The sequence below is a fragment of the Nanorana parkeri genome, unplaced genomic scaffold, assembly GCF_000935625.1.
Source record: "Nanorana parkeri isolate BGI_ZX_2015 unplaced genomic scaffold, ASM93562v1 scaffold1744, whole genome shotgun sequence".
Classification (NCBI taxonomy): domain Eukaryota; kingdom Metazoa; phylum Chordata; class Amphibia; order Anura; family Dicroglossidae; genus Nanorana; species Nanorana parkeri.
In genome coordinates, this window is record NW_017308012.1 from 161,934 (window position 1) to 182,593 (window position 20,660).

Sequence of the window (20,660 nt, forward strand, 5' to 3'; positions counted from 1 at the left end):
AGAATGTTTTGGCTTTTTTTTTTTTTCTAATCTTGTTCTATCTTTATGTTGCAGTGAAATTGGAACGCTTTGAAATCCCAATCAAGGTACGACTGAGTCCAGACCCTTGGACCCCTGAAACCGGGCTGGTTACAGATGCTTTTAAGCTGAAGCGGAAAGAACTGAAAAATCACTATTTAACTGATATTGAGCGGATGTATGGAGGGAAATAGTAAAGTAACAACAATGGACATAAAGCTGCAAAGGAAAATAAGGGAGAGCTTTTTTTACAGACTGGATAAAGTGTCTGTTTGGGAAGGGTTGTGACTATGCATGTTTGTGCAGTTAAAACTGAAGAAATTTGTATTTATTTTGCCTGAATTGCACTCGGATGTTAAAGCGCTCACGCACATGTAAATTCGGCCGTATGAACTACTCAAAGCCTATTTATTTGAACAAACGCTTCTGCACCATACCCAACACCCCTGTTGATGATCATACAATCCATTCATACAGAAAATGGCAAAAATTAATGGTATTTAAGGGTACGTACACATGAGCTTTGGAATGATGGACTTGGGCATTAATAGGTACTTTCACATTGCTGCCTCTTACATTCCTGTGAACAATCTATTTCAAAGATTTGGGCTTCTTTGGTAATTATTGGTGTGATGGGGCTCTATTCATTGAGAAATGTAACGACAATCTGGTTCTAGATTGGTTGCCATGGGTTAGTGGACATTGTTCCATGCAAGTATTTATTGTAGGCCAATGCCTTTTTAAATACCTTCCACATGTTCTCTGAGCAGTGGTGTATGTATACCATTGTGTATGTACCCTTAAATGTGAACCATTTTCTCTCCCACCTTCCTTCATACCACAGTACTGACACTTGGATTTGGCACAAGACAGGAGCTGTATTTTGAATTCTTTAAACCCATTGCTTGTTTTATAAGACATTTTTGGAACACCAGTATTGGAAGTGTTTACCTTTTACTTTTATCCATCGCACAATTCACAAATTCTTGTTTCTATTTTGTTCACTTTCCTACCATAAAAAAAAATCATTATCTGCTTTACTTATCACCCAGTCACACCAATAAAGGTGTATTCTGTTTTTCTGATCAGCCTACAAAACCACGCTTGCCAACTTTTTGTGCAATAACTGGGGATCAGGTATTTGTCACCTTTCTAGGAAATATATAGTCTGCATTAATATGCAGAATATCCCAGAATGTGCTGTATATTCCATGACTGTATTCTTCTGCTCATTTAATATTCCTGCAAGTAATTATACCGAATGTGGCACACCGCCATGGTATCTCGTATTTTAAAGCGTACCTATACTCAAAATGTAACATTAAGTTATGGTAACTGTCTGGCATGGCTCAATAAAAGTAATGGGGTGAAATACTTTCCTGCACAAATGGCTGCTTTAAGCTCCTTCCCATGCTGGCCACATGCCTGAAGGCCTAGACATTGTGTTGTGTGATCTCTGCCGCAGAGGGTCATAGAAATGAAATGAAAGGAGAACTATGAGGAGTGAAAATCACTCATCCTCATAGTACGAGCCGAAGTGTGACAATGAAACTGTCACACTGTCTGTCACGGCTCCCTGCAGGAATTCCCCCCAGCGCTGACTGGTGGGAGAGGGGGTGGGTACAGCTGGCTCTGCCTCTAGGTAGGCAGAGCCAGCTGTCACTCACGCAGCTGGGTGGATCTTGACAGTAATGTCTGGATCCGTCCCGGCTGCGGCAGTCGCAGTATACCGTGAGCTGTAGCCATAGATTAGGTACAGCCAATCCACCCTTCTCTTTCCGATATTGTAAAGTTTTGAATTTAATTTGTGGTGTCTTACCCTTCCAAATTCTCTAAATATTGAATTTAATCTTAAAAAAATATGGTTAGGTACCGATCTTGGAGAATTTTAAAGATGCAGCAGTTTAGGAAGCCAAATCATCCTAAACTGTCACACGTCGGCTTAATAGATCGGGAAGTGAATGAACACATACCGCCGCTCGCTCACTTCTCGATCAACCTCCTGCAGAGAGCCGTGATTGTCAATCACGGCTTCCTGCAGGGATTCCCCCACTCTGATCTTCCAGTGCTGGATAGAAGAACGGGGGAGGGGGCGGGCACAGCTGGCTCTGCCTCTAGATAGGCAGAGCCAGCTGTCACGCAGCTGGGTGGATCCGTCCCGGCTGCGGCAGTCTTAGTATACTGTGAGTTGTAACTCGCGATATACTGAGATTTGGGTCACGGGAGGAGGCTAGTATATGTCTTCCCGTGACCCTTAAGAGAACTATGGGGAAAAACACTTACCCCATGGTTCTCTTTTTAAATGGAGATCACTTGCCCCTTTCATGTAGACAGCAAAAAATAAACATTTGACTAGAGGTCCACTTTAAAAGCACCAGGTTATTAAAGTAATGGCATTAGAGCAGTTATGGGCAGCATGCTGCTTTTTTTTTTTTTAGGGGTTGAATTACAAATACCTGCAAGCCTGGAGCATTCTAGGACTTCAAGCCCCTCTAACAGCTGAAGTATTGAAGGCTGTATTCCTGCTTTGTATTAATCCGGTTATGTTGGCCACGCCAAAGAACATCGTATTTTCAAAGAGGAAAGAAATGGTCACAGAATGGAAATCGAACAATGGCATGTTGAAAATTCTTACGTTGTACAGGGTCTGTTTTTGTATATTTCTATATATTTGCTGTATTCCATGCACTTACACATCAGGACTGTCCTTATTTAAGATGTATTCAGTTCTAAGATATGATCATTACTACTAAACCAAAATATTCCAAAGATAGGCAGGGAAGATTTGATGACCGCTACAAGTGTCGCCAAGAGCTGAATCACTACAAATGATGCATCTTTGTATATAGACTGGAATTTCTGTGTATTGTACATGAATAGGGGCTGCTGCAGTGCTGGCTATATAGGCCATCAGTTATCTTGTCTATGGATGTACCGTTTTCTTAATGGCCTGACTCTTGTTTTATCATTTTATAGTTAGTGGTTTACATGTGAACTATATAAATACTGTAAACGGGGATACATTAGCTGCAGCTCCCAAACTGCTGTCCATCCGAAGACTCCCATCATGCCTTGGGTGGCTCAGCAGCAGTTTGATGGGGCCACAGTTAGTCTTCCTATGCTGTAAAAAGTAAGGATTCTCTATTCAGATGTGCTGTGTAATTTTTTTTTTTTTTTTTCCTTACAGAGAACTGTTAATTGTGTTTGAACTGCTTTGTACATTTTGTTCAGCTAGCCACAGAACATGTTCCTTTTTAAGATCTTAAACTATTTATTAGGAGATTCTATTTTGAAGCTTATTTAAAATCCTATGTATATTGGAGATCTACAAACAAGTCTTGTATTGTCACTGTATGAAACCCGGTTCTAGCAACTTTTTTTTTTTTGTACTTCCTTGTTACTGAAATGGGACATATTTTCTGAGTTGTGTTGCTAATTGGCTGGAATATTGAGGCTGTATTGCAGCGTATTTGTTCTGGAACAGATTAAAAGCCAACTGTGGCTTTAGTCATTTGTATCAGTCCTCAGAATCCTGTTGGCTGAGTTTGCCTGTCTGCTAATCGGCACAGGCTGCCTATCCTTATCCCAAGGACTTCCAACTGGTAAGGTGCTCATACATCACTGGACTACTGCACATAGTACTATATATTATATTTTACTGGAATGGCTATGATGGTATTTTGGTCATTTGATTAAACAGATTTGTCCTTATGTATAGTCCTCTGGTAACTGCTTTTGATGTCCACTATAGACTCCGAACATTGGGTTTGGCACCTAACAAAACTGACCTTTAGAACATCTGGTCTGCTGATGATGTATGAGCACCTTTTAGTATAGAATAAACACCCTGGGGCCTTAATTCCTCAAATATAATATTTTTGAATACTCTCGGTAGAATTATGGCTTCATTACTTTAGCAGCTGTGGGTCTGATGTATCAAAGTGCCAGTGTGAAGAACTGGAGGCATTTCCCCACATTTTATTAGTCTGATTCAAAGTTTGAATGTTGGTGGCTATGGGGAAAAACTAAAGTTCTTAACACCAACACTTTAATACTTCTGTCCCCTTTTTACAGCTACAATGTACGATAAAGTCAAAGTAAAGACGTGTGATGAGCTTTATACTCACACTTGTCTCTTCTGTTTTACTGCAGCCGATTTAGGATACGGTCCTCAAGGTACTTTGACATCTGGGACTGTTCACTCAATTGTAAGCTTTTCTAGCATCCTTTCCTGTAATTTTGTAGCTTCAAAGCCGGCAAGTCCTTAAAGTGCACCTGTTGTCTGCACACCATAATGCAGTCATACTGTTCAATGAACTTGTTTTGTATGAATGTATCTAACGTACCAGCAGACACGTTAAGCCTCTTTAATATTTATTAGGGCTCCCACTGCCATGTGTGGCCACAGGTGCCCTTTACTCTGCACAGAAAAGCAGCCAAGCCAATATTCCTTCACTTGAGGAATCTGCTTCTAGATTTAACACTGCCACTGAAGGGACCACTTAACTTTTAGGGGGGAAAGGGGTTTTATGGATGGGTTTTGTTTCTTTTTTGAACATATCACATTATTTGAGTCTTTTTCTATCTGTTAATTTATTGTTGTAACTTTCCAGATGTAGATGGTTCACATAGAACAGCTTTGAACCTGTCATGGACATAAATGCATTTATGATGTATTGAATTGTTAGAGTTTCACTTTTTGACAGATTTGTTTTTTTATGAACTTTAAAAGCTGCCTTTTTGTGTGTCTATTGTATAATAGCTTGTATTTCTCAGGATTATTACCTCCATTGAGGATGGGTTGCAACATGTGGATTCAGGCAAAGAGAAATAAAATGGTTACATTTCAAAGCAAAGACTTGTGTGTGTTTTATTGTTCAGGACTGTAATAACAATCGGCTCACACCAGTCACACATATAGGGGGAACATTTGTCAAACTTAACTGAATAAACAGGTAGAATATGTGTATGGAAAGCTTTTTACTTGCCAAAGGATTTGTAGTCTTGTGACTCGGACAACTCTGCTACAATGCAAAGGCTGGAAGATTGATTCTGTTTCCTGGCTTAACTTTTTACTTTCCAGTGTCACTTGTTTGCTGATTGGACAGTTTGATGGTGTGGTGATGCTGATTCATTGTCCAATGAACAGGCTAGAGGCAAAGAGACAACAGGGGAAAATGTACAGCTGAAACACTGTGATCATCTGTAAAGAAAAACCATTATTGTAAATACGAAACAACAAACCTACTTGCAAAGGCGAGGTGCAGGCAGCAGCAGTGGAGGCTTGGATGCCAGAACAACCGGCGTGTCTTTGCCGGTCTACTAAATCCAGTGTACCCATCGCACTCCTGACCGAATAATACCCTCGGAGTCAGGTGGGTGCCAAAGTGACTGCAGATGCCTCTGCAATCCAAGATACGTGTATGTGGAAAGTCACTCGCACTCCAATAGATTTTCAAGTAAAAAAAAAAAGGGTTTATTGACATGATTGCTATCGCATCATATAGCTACGTTTTGGAACAGCGGTTTCTTCAGGCAGACGGAATGAACAGTTTGTTTGCCTGAAGAAGGAACCGCTGTTTCAAAATGTGATGTGATCGCAATCGAGTCAATAAACTGTTTTTGACTTAAAATTCTATTGGACCGTCTTCCACAATCCTAATTTCCCCCCAGGGGGATCTCCTGGAGCGTTCCATTGGTGGCAAGACAAAGGTCTGTACCGCATAGCACAATTCTTTAAAGGTCGCAAAGCAAGAACATAATAGTAATAATATTAAAAGATTAAAAATTTTAAAAAATTATCATGATAAAATAACGATACAACTAACAAAATTTTAAGATAGTAAAAGACCTACATGGAGCAAGAGAAAATTAGTCAATCATTGGTGAGATATTGGTAAGGGGCCGAAAGCATGTACAATACGCATGGATGTAGATGCATGGTATGCATGTACAATGCGCAAAAGGTGCAAAAAGAATCTTTTTAGATTTGGGGAAAAAATATGTTTAAATTTGGGGGACCTATTGAGGGGATATTTATTAGGAACGTAGGCCACATTTATGTGCAGTACGCATAGATGTAAACGCATGAACAGGTGTGAACACCATGTGAGAGAGCAAAAAGGTGTATTCTTTGAAATTTGAGGAGAAGACGACTGCAAACGGGCTGTGTGCGCACAACGGCCCGTTTGGCAGTTGTCGAACCAGCAGGAAACTAACTCGCCGAGAATCGTACGGTTCCCGGCGGGTTTTCTAGCCTGCTGGTTCGACGGAAGACGTGCGACCGTACAGTAGAAACGGCCGCACGCCTTCGATACACTGCCCGATTCTCGTACGATCGTGGGATTTCCCGCGATTCTCGTACGAGAATCGTGCAGTGTATGGGCACCTTTTTAGAGTTAGCAGATTTAGATGGACTTGACTAACAAATTAAAGCAGGACTCTAACTTGGGCTACGTTCACACTGTACGTTTTAGGATACATGCAGCAGAAAGCTACGAATTCTTGCAGTCCTAAATCTCCAATTTAGCTGATGTCACCCGTTCAAGTTAACGATCAGATGACAGCGGCCGCATCTTTAAACAGCAGTCCACATGAAATCGGAGGTGGTTTGGAATAGATCACTGTCCCTGGATGCATTGATCGTGCAGTGAAAGCTGTCGGCTTGTGCATGGAAGTCTGACTGTCCTTGAACATTTACTAAGACCCTAAGGAGGACCCCAAATAAGACCTGCGTCAACTCCACACCAGTAAAAAAAAAAAAAAATAATCAAGGGTTACATGTAGGCAGCTGCCAAGTACTGACTACAATAAAGTCCTTCACAATGTGTTCAATCCTGCGATGCCTATCTCTGTTTTTGTATAATAAAAAAAAAAAAGACTGAAGCTGGCCATACACCTTACAACGATCACACGACTTTCCTTGTGCGATGGTTGTAAGGTCATAAAAATTTCGTACGACCTGCCCATCTTGGACAGGCAGATCGTACTTGTGCTCATCGCAAGCCCTCCCCGCTGATTGCAATGCTGAGCGGGCAGTGTGCGCTTGCGGCTTTCGTCTTCAGAGCACGCTACCAACCCGTACGATTTCCAGCGTGCTAGGAAGACAAAAGTCGTGCGTCCGTACAGTAGCTGCGGTCGCACGCTGCCCATACACCTGCCGATTATCGTACGATCGTGGGATCACATGCTCTTATCGTACGATAGTCGGCAGGTGTATGAGCACCTTGAGAGAGGACTTCCTGGTACTCCTGCAGTACCCTCTGTAACAAAGCAATCAAGAACCTTCCAGCTGGAACAAACTGAACACATAAAAGCACGGCACAAACTAAACCTTAAATCTCTGGAATGTGAAGTGCAGAAATGTTGCAGCATATGAGCTGCAGAAGTAAACCTCATCCATCATTTTCTCCTGACGCAGCACTTTCTTTTGATCTTATGTACTGTAGTCTTGGATTGTAATAATTTTGTGGCACGTTACTCCACAGAAAGCATATGTTCCTGGGTCCTTATGTCAACACTGTTCACATGTTTACAGGCATCCTGAGACTCTTAAAGTTCATCTCAGTCATGAGTGAAGAATGGTGGTGGGCATAACCACCAGGGTTCTCAATGCCACTGCTACATCCATTGCTATGCAAACAGAGCAGTCTCACTCCGTCCAGGCCTAAAGTACACCTAGCACTACCCCCCTCCCCCCAAAAAAGGCTATATCAGAATATAAATGTATTTGCTTTAATGCCTGAACTTGTAACCTATTCATGTAAAATTAATTCTAAGCACGGCTTTTCCTTTTCTGTAAACTTTTAAATCTATGGTCGTATATATGAATTTGTGGATGTGCCCTCTAGTGGCCATCTGTAGCATAAAACAAACACTCTGCATCTTTAGGGCAGGGTCACACCATTTTCCGGACCAGATCTGGTCCGGAAAACGCATTGCGTTTTTGCTGCGTTTGTTTTTTTAAATCAGAATGGTCTTACAGCTGCATTCCAGTATGTTTGTATGCACTTTAGATGTGTTTTTATGCATCCCAGACCAGACAAAATAGGACAAGCAGTATTTTTTTCTGGTCTGGAACGGACTGCGCTGGTGTGAATAAATAGTATAGGGATACATTAGGATGCATTTTGGTTCCGGAAACAATCTTGTCTGGTCCGGAGATGATCTGGACATGGTGTGAATGGGCCCTTACTGAGTTCATGCTGTATGGATAATAATGCAGAACTCTGGGCAAATCACATCTTAACCCTTGCAGTGGGGCTACCCATGCACTCGAAGAGTGAAATGTTTATTTTGTCTAGGGAGCTAAAAAAAATAAATGTTTTTTTATACTCGCCTGAACTACAATCCCAGCTTGCTCTTAAACTGGCCCCTTCAGTCTGTCTGCTCCAGCAATGGAAATGTCCCTCTGCATCCTCGCATTCTATACACTATGACTAACTTTTTTTTTTTTCGCTCCCTGGACAAAATTAACACTTAACCCTTGTAGTGTGGGGGGTAGCCCTGCTGCAAGGGTTAAGATTAGATTTGCCCGGAGTTCTACTTTAATCACAGAACAAACTGTCTAGGAGAGTGTGTTCTGTTCTGCCACAGATGCAACCTGATCTAGAAAGACATTGTTCAATATAAATTTCATGGAAAGTGGATCTCTCTGAATTGGACATTCCTTTAATTTTATGATTTCTATGATAAATGAGATTGGGCACTAAAAGGACATCACAGGCTCTTCATAAATAATGACCTAAGGTATATACAACTATTCTTTTTTCTTAAATGTTGTGGGAAGGCTTTAAATCTGTATCTTCAGTCTATTTCAAGAATATTTTATTACTTCAACTACAAGCTGAACAATAAATCAAAGAAAGTATTCACAGCAAGCTAAAGAAAGTATTCCCAGCATGCTAAAAAATAGTCTCCAGGCATGCAAAAAAAGAAGCTCCTGTTGATGCTATAGTGTTATTATCTGCAGCTACATATAGAATATAGACAAAGCTGACAAGCATCCCTTATTTCCAGGAGCACAACCACAGTTTAAAGATTTGGTCCTACTAATGTCACTGTTTCCACATTTTGAGAAATGAATGACATGGCATAGAGCGTGTCTACTTTTCTACACGCCATTCTGGTCTGGTTGAAAAAATTAATTAAAAACTTGCACCCACAGAAGAGATGCCTTAACCCACATCTGATCCCGAGTAGGGCAAAAATCCCTTATAAAGATCCCTTATAAAGGGTCAGTACATTTGATCCAGCATTGAAAAATGAAAATCCTTTCTGATCCCCCAAGGGCAGGGGTAGCCAAGTTTCAGCACTCCGGCTGTGGTAAAACTACAAACCCAATCAGGCACCCACCTCTGGAAGTCATGCCTGTGACCGTCGGAGTCTGGCAGGGTTTAATAGAATTTAGTTTCACCACAGTTGGAGGGCTAAAGTTTAGTTACCCGATATTCCCTGGAGTGGCAATCTATGGTAGTGGTGGTGAACTTTCTTGATATAGGGGGCACCAAGTGCTGCCCCTGACATCATCAAAGGAAAAAAGACATGCAACAGGAGACGGCTAAACACTGCACACATGCTGCAGGATATGGTCAGAGACTGAGCATGCTAGAGGAGTTGCTGGACATTGGATACATGCTTCTGGAGACTGCTAGAGATCACTGCTATCGCAGCCCCATTACAAACAATGCTGCTACATTTGTGCTCCCTACAGCCCATTTACAAATGACTTGTGCCACAGTAACACCTATGGGGTTATTTACAAAAGAGTGAAGAGTTTGGAGAAGACAGGAGAAGTGAACAATCTAGGACAACATAGCTGAACCGAAAGTGAGCTAAATTGGAGAATGTTTCCAAATCAGCTACTTTGTCCTAGATTATCTGCCTTCTCCAAAATCTTCACCTTTTTGTGAATAACCCTGATATTGTAAAAACCAAAGAGAGAAAGCGGATAGACGACACACAAAAAAAGATGGTGTGGAAGAAATAAACCAAAGCCATTTAACCACAACCCAGTCTAAGGGCTATTGCATATGGCCGCAGGCTCCTGTATACCGTCAATGCGGTGTAAAAACTAGGTGCGTCCGAGATGTTATGTACGTGCACATGCAGTGTCGGCATATACCCACCCACAGCAGCATACAGCCATTGACTTTAGTGTGAGTCTGTACACTGCACCTGCAGCTCTCTGCCAGTGGAAATACGCCGCGTTTACGGTGCACCGGAGCCAGCAGCCTTGTGCAAGTGCCCTAAAAAATATTGGCCCCAGCACCTAGGTAAGGAAAACACAGATTATTGTATGCAGAGGCTACAAGGGTCACACTGCAAGTGCCAAAGAGCCGCCTGGGGCTCCCGGGCTACAGGTTGAGCATCTGCGGTGTTATTACTTTTAAATATTGGATCAACTATTGATGGTTGTTATTATTAACAATAAACTAATAGCCAATTATATTCTGTGCATTTAGAAACATATCCAACCTGTTAAAAAAAAAAGAATCTACAGAGTTGACTAGAATTAGCGCCGAAGGAAGTTGGTTCTGCATTTTGTACAGTTCTTACTGTAAATAAGCCTTTCCTTATGTGAAGGGTTAAACCCTTTCCCTCCAGGCATGAAGAACGGTCCTTTGTCATTTGCAATGACCTATAAAACAGAGCTCCAGCCTAAAGTTTTTTTTGTTTTTTTTTAAAGTATTGGATAGATTGTGAAAGGGTTAGCTCCTCTGTCTGGTTTTTACTGCTACTGTTGTGCTTTGAACTGAACGTAAATGTTTTATTTAGCGCATAAACTATTTAACAGACAGAACTGTTCTGTGAAAAGCCCTTCCATGTGCACCTTACTTTAAAAAGCTTGGTCATAAATTAACCTGTTAGTGAACTGTGCAGCGGCGCGTTCCTCCTCAAGCCTCTGCTGTGTCAGTAGCAGCCATCAGCTGCGGAGTAGGATGCTGGGCCCGGCGTCGGCAGCGGAGGAGTCGGGACCTGGCGAGGTGTGCAGGGGTGTGACCAGCCCAACTGAGACCCTGCAGAGCCCTCCATAGAGAGTCTATGGTGGGCTCTGCAGGGTCACTCTCAGGTGAGCTATTTGGGATCTCAAGTGGGCTCTGCAAGGATTGTAACTAGAAATCACAGGGCCCCATACAACATTTTGCTATGTGGCCCTGTGATTTCTAGTTACGCCCCTGTAATCATGAGATGGTCCATGGTGCCTTCCCGTATCACACACACATGAATGCAACACTTTCGGGCTGTTGTTTTCGTGGGTGCAATGTACCAGCTGATATGATTCATATTTGGTGGTGGTGCCCCTTTGCTAACATTTTTTTGTCAAAAATCTTTAAATGACTGAACACGCTGTTCCAAGTTCACATTGTACGAGACCTTAAGGCCTCATTCACACACAACGCAAGCAAAATTGTATATTGCGCATATACGCGTCTATGTGAGCGTGCACTATATGCAATCTTAGAATGCATCACTCGTAATGGAATTTTTTATGTGCTGTACGCATGTACGTGCATATATGCGCGTAAACACGTGTATGTGCGCGTAAATACGCAGAAATACGCTGCCCAGACGCATCTCTGTTCCATCCTGTTTTTGCACATATACACGCTACGCAAATATACGGCTCCATACGCGGCTATGTGTATGGAGCCATTTATTTGCATGTGTTGCATATGGTACAATACGCGCGCATACGCGCGGCAGTGTGAATGAGGCCTTAATGTGCTCTTTTTCATTCCAGTGTACCTGGTTTAAACAAACATCAATTTTATTTTTGTTAATGGCCAAGTTAACATTAGCTGGTAGTTGGAAAAAGCAACAAATCCATTAAAGGGAATGTATTACTAGGATGGATAATGTTATGTTATATGAACGCTCAACGAGTATACTGGTTGATAAGCAACCTAGATTCCTCCATGTCTGGGAACCATGGATACAACTCCAGCACCCTGACATGGCCGTGTCTAGTTTCTGCGGTATATAAAGGATATTATACTGGGATTACAGTAAAAGACTATTAACCTATATAGCAGTGGTTCTCAACCTGTGTAACCTCAGGACCCACATTTGTACTTGGTCATTAAGTCACGACCCAAGTTGCACTGCGCACACACACACACACACAGACATTCTCACGCACACATACATACTCCAAAATAAATTATAATTTTTTTGAAGATCCACCCAGCTCTCCTTACCTTATGAGAACTGGTGTGAATCCTCAGCCTGGGGTCCAGTGTGCTGTGATGGAGCTCCATCCATATATGCATTGTTTGTACAGCTCCCTTGTGCGCCCTGTAGAGGTGCCAGGAGCCAGAATGTGATGTCAGTCCAGTCAAGGCACCTCTACAGGGTACACGTGGGAGCTGTAAGCAATGCACATATGGATGGAGCTCCCTTAAAGGAGAACTATGAGGTGAGTGCTTTTCACTCACCTCATAGTTCTAGCCGACCTGTGACAATGAGACTGTCACAGGTCGGCTCAGTAGATAGGGAGGTGAGCGAACACATACCGGGTTCGCTCGCCTCTCGATCCTGTCACGGCTCTCTGCCATGACAGGGGGAGGGGCTGGATTCCCCTCTCCCCGCTCCGATCTGCCAGCGCTGACTGGCGGAATGGACGGGGGAGGGGGCGGGTACAGCTGGCTCTGCCTCTAGATAGGCAGAGCCAGCTGTCACTCACGCAGCTGGGCGGATCCCGTCATCTACGTCGGGATCTGCTCCGGCGTCTCAGTATACCGCGAGCTGTAGCTCGCGGTATACTGAGCTTAGGGTAATGGGAGGACGCTAGTTTGTGTCCTCCCGTTACCCTAAGGAGAACTATGGGGAAAAACACTGAACCCATAGTTCTCCTTTAAGGTGCCCACACACCTTGCGATAATCGTACGATAATTGCGGGAAATCCCGAGAACTGACGATGCTGCGCTAGGTTGAGGCTGAGCAGTGTCTCACCTAGAAAAGTGGAAGTCATGTGGCGACCCACTGAACATGGGGTTCGCGACCCACTTTTGGGTCACGACCCACCAGTTGAGAACCAAGGCTCCAGAGGGATTTCTAACAGCATTTATGAGCTGTTTTTTGCACTGCTTTGGGAGTGGTGGTGAGGCTGCGAGATCCACCGTCTTCTATTTTCTTCCCTTTGTGTACTTTTCTTGCTTTCCCTCTTTCCCCCTTTTTCTTTTTGGGACTTTATATTACTATATTTCTTGGATCACACCGACAATGATAATTATATATCTGGACTATGAGGAAACTGTCCTTTTTTCCCCTTAAGGATTTTTCCCTTAAGATGCTTTTACTCGTCATATTCCTCAGGATGTACATACGGACCATCTGATGTGCTCCTTGTTATAACTATCAGCCACCTGTACCTTATGTAATGTTTATATTACATGGTCCCTTTAATTAATTAATTTGTTTAATGTTTACATATTTTCTATTGGAAAATTTTATAAAAACTTTGAAATGAAATAAAAAATATTAAAACATCCCAAAAAACGTTTTCAAAGTCCCCGCCCCTGCATGCACACACCTACCTAACGCATATATACATTGGGTGCACGCATGTACTCGAAAACAACACTGGCTCCTTACGTTAGGCATCACCACGTACGCCAGAGTGAGAGCAATCATTCTAGGGCCATTTTTTGTTGAACGATAAAATAATGACCTGTAAAAGCTTTTCAAGCGTCGCATATGGACAATTTTGGGTACCGTAATTTTTCACCATTTCATGGGCGCACATAATTTTGAAGCTTGGCATGTTTGATATCTATTTACTTGGCACAACTTCATCTTTGATATTTTACCCAAAAAAATAGATAATAAATTATGTTTCTGTGCACTTAAATTAGCCTGTTGTTTTATTTACTTAAATTTGATATAGTTGCGCTAATATCATGCAACATAAAAAATTGCAACCACCAGCATTTTATTTTTTACAGGGTCTCTGCTTTCAGGAAATATATGATTCCTGAGGGGGGTTTAAGTAATCTTCAATTATGTTGTAATTTGTTAGGACATGAAGTGTCAATAAACAGATGTGTTCTTCACTTCAATATGGTGTGCTGGAGACATCTCTAACAAGTTTCATTATTGGCAGCACCATCCGTGGTCACTTCGAGCACCCACGCCGACAGGGATACCCGGTAAGGAGTGCAGCAGGATTCTGGAATATATATAAGTAATCTTCACAGGGCTACAATGTGCATTTTAACATTTATGCAAAAAACCCTGCAAAAATAGGAGTGAAAGGGTTAAAGAGGAAAACACTACCTCTGGTCATACCTGTCCTCAGTTTACTCATTGCTATATATGTCCCAAGAATGGCCATATAAGGTCAATTATGTCACAGCATCCCACCCCTTTGCCTACATGCAGCTGCAGGCACTGAATTCCCTGGCTGCAGCTGATTGGGTGGCAGCAGAAGAAGCTTCCTGCTGGGTTCATCCCTATTAGGAACCACACTTCAGAGAAGAGGCCTGATGAGGCAGTGTGACCTCCACATATAATTGTATGCCATGAAAACCTCTGTGTTTACTGTAAATTGCTGAAACAGCGAGATGTGTTTTCTTGCTGGCTAGCTGGGAAATGGTTTCATGTGTTTCTAACTATACAAGACTTTCCAGCATGTTACATTTAGATAAACAAACTATGTTTACAAAATATATTTCCTCATGTTTTATTCATTGTTCCCAATGTTTGATAACAGTTAAAATGTATCATGATTTCAGTGTGAAGACATAGTCATATTTTACAGCAAATATTCAAAAAACCAAGAAAGGGCGCAGAGAACACTGGCTAGTTAACAAAGTGGTGATGAAAAACTGAAGGTGGTGGCACTTACGTGTGATTGCCAGGATCTGAAGATGGGCGGCCGGTGTGGAGGATCGGGGCACTCGTGGTGTGGTGTCCGACTGTGATCGATGTATTGATCCAAGAGGTATATCCACGGGAGAGTGTAGATGAGAAGAGGGGACTTCGTCTGAAGTGCCGTGAGGGGTCTGTGCGGTGTGGGAGAGAAGCAGGGGGATCGCTGTGGTATCGGCAATAGGCAGCGGGCAAAGGACGGGGCTGTAACAGCCGCAGCTGTGTGTGTCTCAGCGAGTGGTAACTGTCAGATCTGCTGGGGACCATGTGCAGAAGCAGCTGGCAAAAGCCGCAAGTGAAATCCAGTGACGTGTTGAAGAGGGATCATGCGGACAGGAACCGGGTGTAGGATAGGGCTGTGGCAGCCGTGGCCGCGTGTGTCAACGAGCCGTCTCTGTCGGGTCTGCTAGGGACAGTCAGACGCCGGGGCTCGAGTTGATGGTGGAGTAGCAATCACACGTAAGTGCCACCACCTTCAGTTTTTCATCACCACTTTGTTAACTAGCCAGTGTTCTCTGCGCCCTTTCTTGGTTTTTTGAATATTTACAATCCACAGGTTCTCCTCCTGTTTCCCAGGGCTGCACACACGCCTCTAAGCTAATTTGTTGCCCATCCGAGAGCGCTGTTTATATGTTTTTTCTTTTTTTATATTTTACAGCAAAGCTATTTACCTTTAAAGGAGAACTATGAGGTGTGTGCTTTTCACTCACCTCATAGTTCTAGCCGACCTGCGACAATGAGACTATCACAGGTCGGCTCAGTAGATCGGGAGGTGAGCGAACACATACCGGCGTTCGCTCACTTCTCGATCCTGTCACGGCTCTCTGCCGTGACAGGGGAGGGGCTGGATTCCCCCCTCCCCGAACTCCGATCGGTCAGCGCTGACTGGCGGAACGGACGGGGAGGGGGCGGGTACAGCTGGCTCTGCCTCTAGATAGGCAGAGCCAGCTGTCAGTGATGCAGCTGGGCGGATCCAGACATAATTGTCGGGATCCGCTTCAGCTGCGGCGTCTCAGTATACAGCTCGTGGTATAGTGAGCCTAGGGTGACGGGAGGACGTTAGTTTGTGTCCTCCCGTTACCCTAAGGAGAACTATGGGGAAAAGCCTTAACCCCATAGATCTCCTTTAAAAGGAGAATTATGAGGCGAGTGCTTTTCATTCAGCCTCATAATCTGAGCCGACCTGTGACAATGAAACTGTCACAGGTCGGCTCAGTAGATCGGGAAGTGAGTGAACACATACCAGCGCTCGCTCACTTCTCGATCCTGTCACTGCAGAGAACCGTGGCAGGGGAGTGACTGGATTCTCCCCGCTCCGATCCTCCAGCGCTGACTGGCGGAAAAGACGGGGGACGGGGCGGGTACAGCTGGCTCTGCCTCTAGATAGGCAGAGCCAGCTGTCACTCACGCAGCTGGGCGGATCCAGACATAATTGTCGGGATCAGTTTCAGCTGCGGCGTCTCAGTATACTGAGCTTTGGGTAACGAGAGGACGCTAGTTTGTGTCCTCCCGTTACCCTTAGGAGAACTATGGGAAAAAGCCCTAACCCCATAGTTCTCCTTTAAAGAAGAACTTCAGGCATATGAAATGTTAACTATATCAATGGAGCTCCCCGCACTGCAAAGGGTTATTGCTCATTTTGTGTAGGTAGCTAAAATAACAAAGATTTGCTCACCCGAATCTCTGACCCAGATGGCTGCTAGACCGGTCCCTGCAGCCTCTCTCCCCTCTGCTCTGGTGATGGAATGTCACTCGGCATCCTCATGTCCTTAGACCACTGGAGCAGGGGGGGGGTAGAGGCTGCAGGGACCTACACTGTACATCCTGAGACAAGAAACACTTCCCTGGTTGAGGACATATTCAATGTAGCTATTGGATAACTGAAGATCCATATTAATTGAGTCTATTGAGTTTCATTACCAGTAGGGCCACATCTGCAGGGTCTCTTTAAGGTAGGAATACACACAAGCATTGATACATGCTGTGTTGGGTATCACTGATCATTTTATTTAAAATGGATTTATACATAATAATACCCCATTATTCTGACATTTACACCCCAGTAAACCCATACATGGTTAATATATAATGATCCATCGTGTACTAATTGACACCCACAGAATCTCAGAGTCATGTGACCAGATGCTCAAGCACAGTTTGAAGACATTTAACCTGTTCCCACCAACTTTGGAGCGCTCTCATTTCTCATTTTGCATTCTCCTAAATAGGGATGATCTCAGGCTTGGATTGAACCCGAGCTCATTTGAACCGGTCAGTGCTGGTCCAATCAGATGTGATCAAGTAATTCCCCGCCCTGCAGGTTTTTGTAAACAAAGAAACAGAGTGCTGGTGACATAATTGGCCACAATGACCTAATAGGGCCATGTGGCCCTATAAGGCCAATGATGTCACCAGCACTCTGTCCCTTTGTTACATAAGGCTGCAGAGCGGGGATTAAACTGGCACCGACAGCTTCCTTCCGCATTCAATGAGCTTGGGTTCCTGTTCCTGTTCTCATTCCTATTCCTGAACCTATTCCTAAATATAAAACAAATTAAAGTACGTATACTGTATCTGGGTCAGGATATCAGGACTAAAGCCAACCCATCAGCATGACAGCCAGGCAACTAGCATTGCCAGAAGGAAGGGTAAGTAATGGTACTCAACATAATTCTCTCATCATATGTTTCCTGTTACATGTTTAAAGCTGAACTCCAGGTATGCATTATTTTGCATACTTATATTGGTCCAGCTTGGCTCAATGTAAGTATACAAATGTCATACCTGACCTGCTGCTGGGGATCGTGTAAAGCACTATGTAGTCACTACACTCCTAGCTGCAATCTTCCAGGTCCTGTAAGCCTAAGGTGCCATGGTTAGCAGCTTCCCGCCTGTTTTGGAAACACAAGGGGTCACTCACACGGCACAGAGGCCATTTAAAGAACACCTTATTCATTAATAAAAATATTAGGTGCTCACTGAATGGCCACTGTGCTCAGCAAGTGACCTCCTGTGTTTTCATAGCAGAGGGGAAGTCGCTCAGCACAGTGGCATACAGGGCCTAGAAGATTGTGGCAAGCACTGTAGTAGCTCTGGTACTACCGGGCTTTACAGGATCCCCAGTGTGCTGCCAGGTATAAAATATGTATACTTATATTGGGATAAGCTGGAATTCAGCTTTATTCACTTGTTAGCATTGACCTTATTTGCAGCTAGTGGTGCCCCTTGGCGGGTAAAAATGAGGCTTATCACCAGAGTTATCCATAGGAAAAAGATCAGAAGGATGGTATGTTTTCTCAGGAAAAGTAGCAGCACCCTGAAATTAAAGTGCTGCTAATGAGATGACTCCTATTGATAGCAAAGAGATTGAATCACCTTCACAGCCTTAGGCTTAGGTGGCTTACATTTTGAGTACCTATCCAAAGCTCTAGTATCAGCTTTGGGTGGCACTCTATTTGGGTAGTCAGGACAGGAAGTGATGAGAAATCTCTCCAACTGGGACATAGAAGAGACAGACAGTATTAGAATGTCTGACAATGTTTAAATTGCTGTCTGTACCCTCCTTTCCCGATGACAACGGCTCTCCCTCCCCTATTTCCAGTACGGGCATCACAGGGGCAGCAAGTGAAGAAAAATCTCTCTAATGGGGTTACAGACAATAATAATACTATTGGCAGCAATTTTAATGCTTGTCAACTCTTCTAAGCGCTAAAAAAAAAAATGACTTGGCTGGAGTAATCTCCGATCATGTGAAAAGCAAATTCCTGTTTAATTCACTTGCACACACAATTGAATATTCAAAGTGAATGAAGCTACCCCCCTCCCCTCTGCTCCTCCCTCTATACAGTCTATCCAAGTTCATTCGGGGGCCGGTCAACACATGACACCCGATGCCACAACATAGAAAAAACAAAACAAATGCGTGCTGTATTTTTTTTACAGCGCAATGCACACCATGCCAACGTTGGTTTGCCATTCAAAATATGTGCTCTCTTTAGAAAAATCAGTGTTTTGAGAATGTTTTGTATTTCCCAGTATGGAATGTTTATTTGTGATACAACATAAGTTTATATATACAATAACATTCCATCATAGGGCCCTATTTGCACCTGCGAATGGGGCCTTTGCATCGGTCTCACGACTTCCCCTGTGAGACTCATGCGATCTGTTGCAGACAGGTGGCTCTGTATAATCCAGTGACACCTGCAACCACCCACAAGAGTTTGCAAGTAAGCTCATAGGCTGCGTTTATCGGTGTACAACTGCAGACCGTCTGTGTCCAGGGGCGATCGTCCGCAGATCTGCATGGAGTATGCATGTTCTCCCTGTGCTTTCCCCAAAGACATGCTGGAGGTTAATTGGCCCTGTATGTGTGTACAACAGGGACCTTAGAAGGTAAGCTCCTTGGGGGCAGGGACTAATGTGCAGTATGTAAAGCGCTGCATAATTCATCGGCGCTATATATATATATATATATATATATATATATATATATATAATAAATAAGTGTCATGGAGGAATGATGAGACTCCTGGACCCCATTCACCCAGTCACTGCACACTGTCCAGGGAGTATCTACCTAGGTGCACTGCTGCAAAGTAACATCAGTAAATAGAGCCAATCACAAGTCTTCAACAGAAATCCAAACAGGAGGCGCCTATTCTGCCCAATGTTTCCATGGATTCAAGTCCATCTTTGTAAAGAGCACATATACTGTATATAAATAGAAGAGATGATATAAAACATACAAAATTGGATGTGCTTTTTTAGCCAAATTGAGTTTTCCTTAAAAAAATTTAAATCAATTGAGTAAAAAAATGCTATTTTAAATATTTGTATGATATTTCCTGATGTGGCCCTAAAAGTTTCCATCAATGAAAGATACATCCATCTATAAAATCCGTCACATCAGATGACCCGAGTAGGGAGACTCCTCTCCTCCACCCAGGGAGGTGACTGGGACTGTCCTCCTCGCGTGCGATCCTCCAGCACAAACTCGTCCCAACAAGAGATCACGTGACCGAGCCCTCCGGGACCCCAGTGCTCAGCCACCGCCCCCAGTCCAGGAGGAGCAGTCACGTCACTCCCGAGCTCACACAGCAGCAGCAGCGGAGTGTGAATAGTGAATGGTGCGCTTGTTGGGATCCCCGGACACATGTGAGTCTCAGGGCGGCATCTTGTCCTATGAATTAATGTGCAGCTGACTGTGATGGCTAATGATTAGACTCATCTGATGATTAGATTAAGAGGGGAGTCATTAATTTCACATCACGTGTCTTTATTTCTCCAGCACTATGAATAAATCTTGCATCTTTTGTCTTGCTCCTCTATCAGAGTGGATGGGGTGATCTGACCCTGTTTTAGGTGCCAGTCTTATATGTTATTTTACCCCCCCGGACAGCGGGTCCTGCCTGCTGCTCATTGTCGGGAAGCTAATCCGAGCACATCTTGTCGGGACTTATTTTGGCAGCTCGGGTTGTGTGGCGTGCGGATAGAGTTTTATGACATCCTGAGGCTCCGGATTCAGCTGTTTCTCATAATGCCTCCCACACAAGGAAAGAATTTCTCTTCTCCCCATCTTGCCGGAAGACTTATTTTATAAATATAACAAGGACGGCGATGTAGTGAGCTTTGATGTGGAATCATAATGCATGAGATGCTGACTTGTATTGGTGATCACCAAGGATTGAACGATCCAGCATTGCCGCAGACTGTATCTTGTCATCACTGATGGTTTCATGGTATTATTATCCGGCCAAGGTTTACATCTG

The 20,660-nt window shown here is 43.5% G+C and overlaps 2 protein-coding genes across 4 annotated transcripts in view; both read left to right on the top strand.

Moving 5' to 3' along the window:
* ACSL4 (acyl-CoA synthetase long-chain family member 4) overlaps window positions 1-252 on the top strand; it is a 27,451-nt gene extending 27,199 nt beyond the window's left edge. For all 3 annotated transcript variants that reach the window (XM_018571369.1, XM_018571370.1, XM_018571371.1), the window contains exon 15: window positions 55-252. In XM_018571369.1, the coding sequence (XP_018426871.1) occupies window positions 55-212 (158 nt within the window). In that variant the 3' untranslated portion in view covers window positions 213-252. The remainder of the gene's footprint in view (window positions 1-54) is intronic.
* Window positions 253-16,794: 16,542 nt separating this feature from the next.
* The window catches only part of KCNE5 (potassium voltage-gated channel subfamily E regulatory subunit 5), an 11,113-nt gene continuing 7,247 nt past the window's right edge, over window positions 16,795-20,660 (top strand). Inside the window, exon 1 of the mRNA XM_018571372.1 lies at window positions 16,795-16,799. The gene's annotated coding sequence lies outside the window, so the exon portion shown is untranslated. The remainder of the gene's footprint in view (window positions 16,800-20,660) is intronic.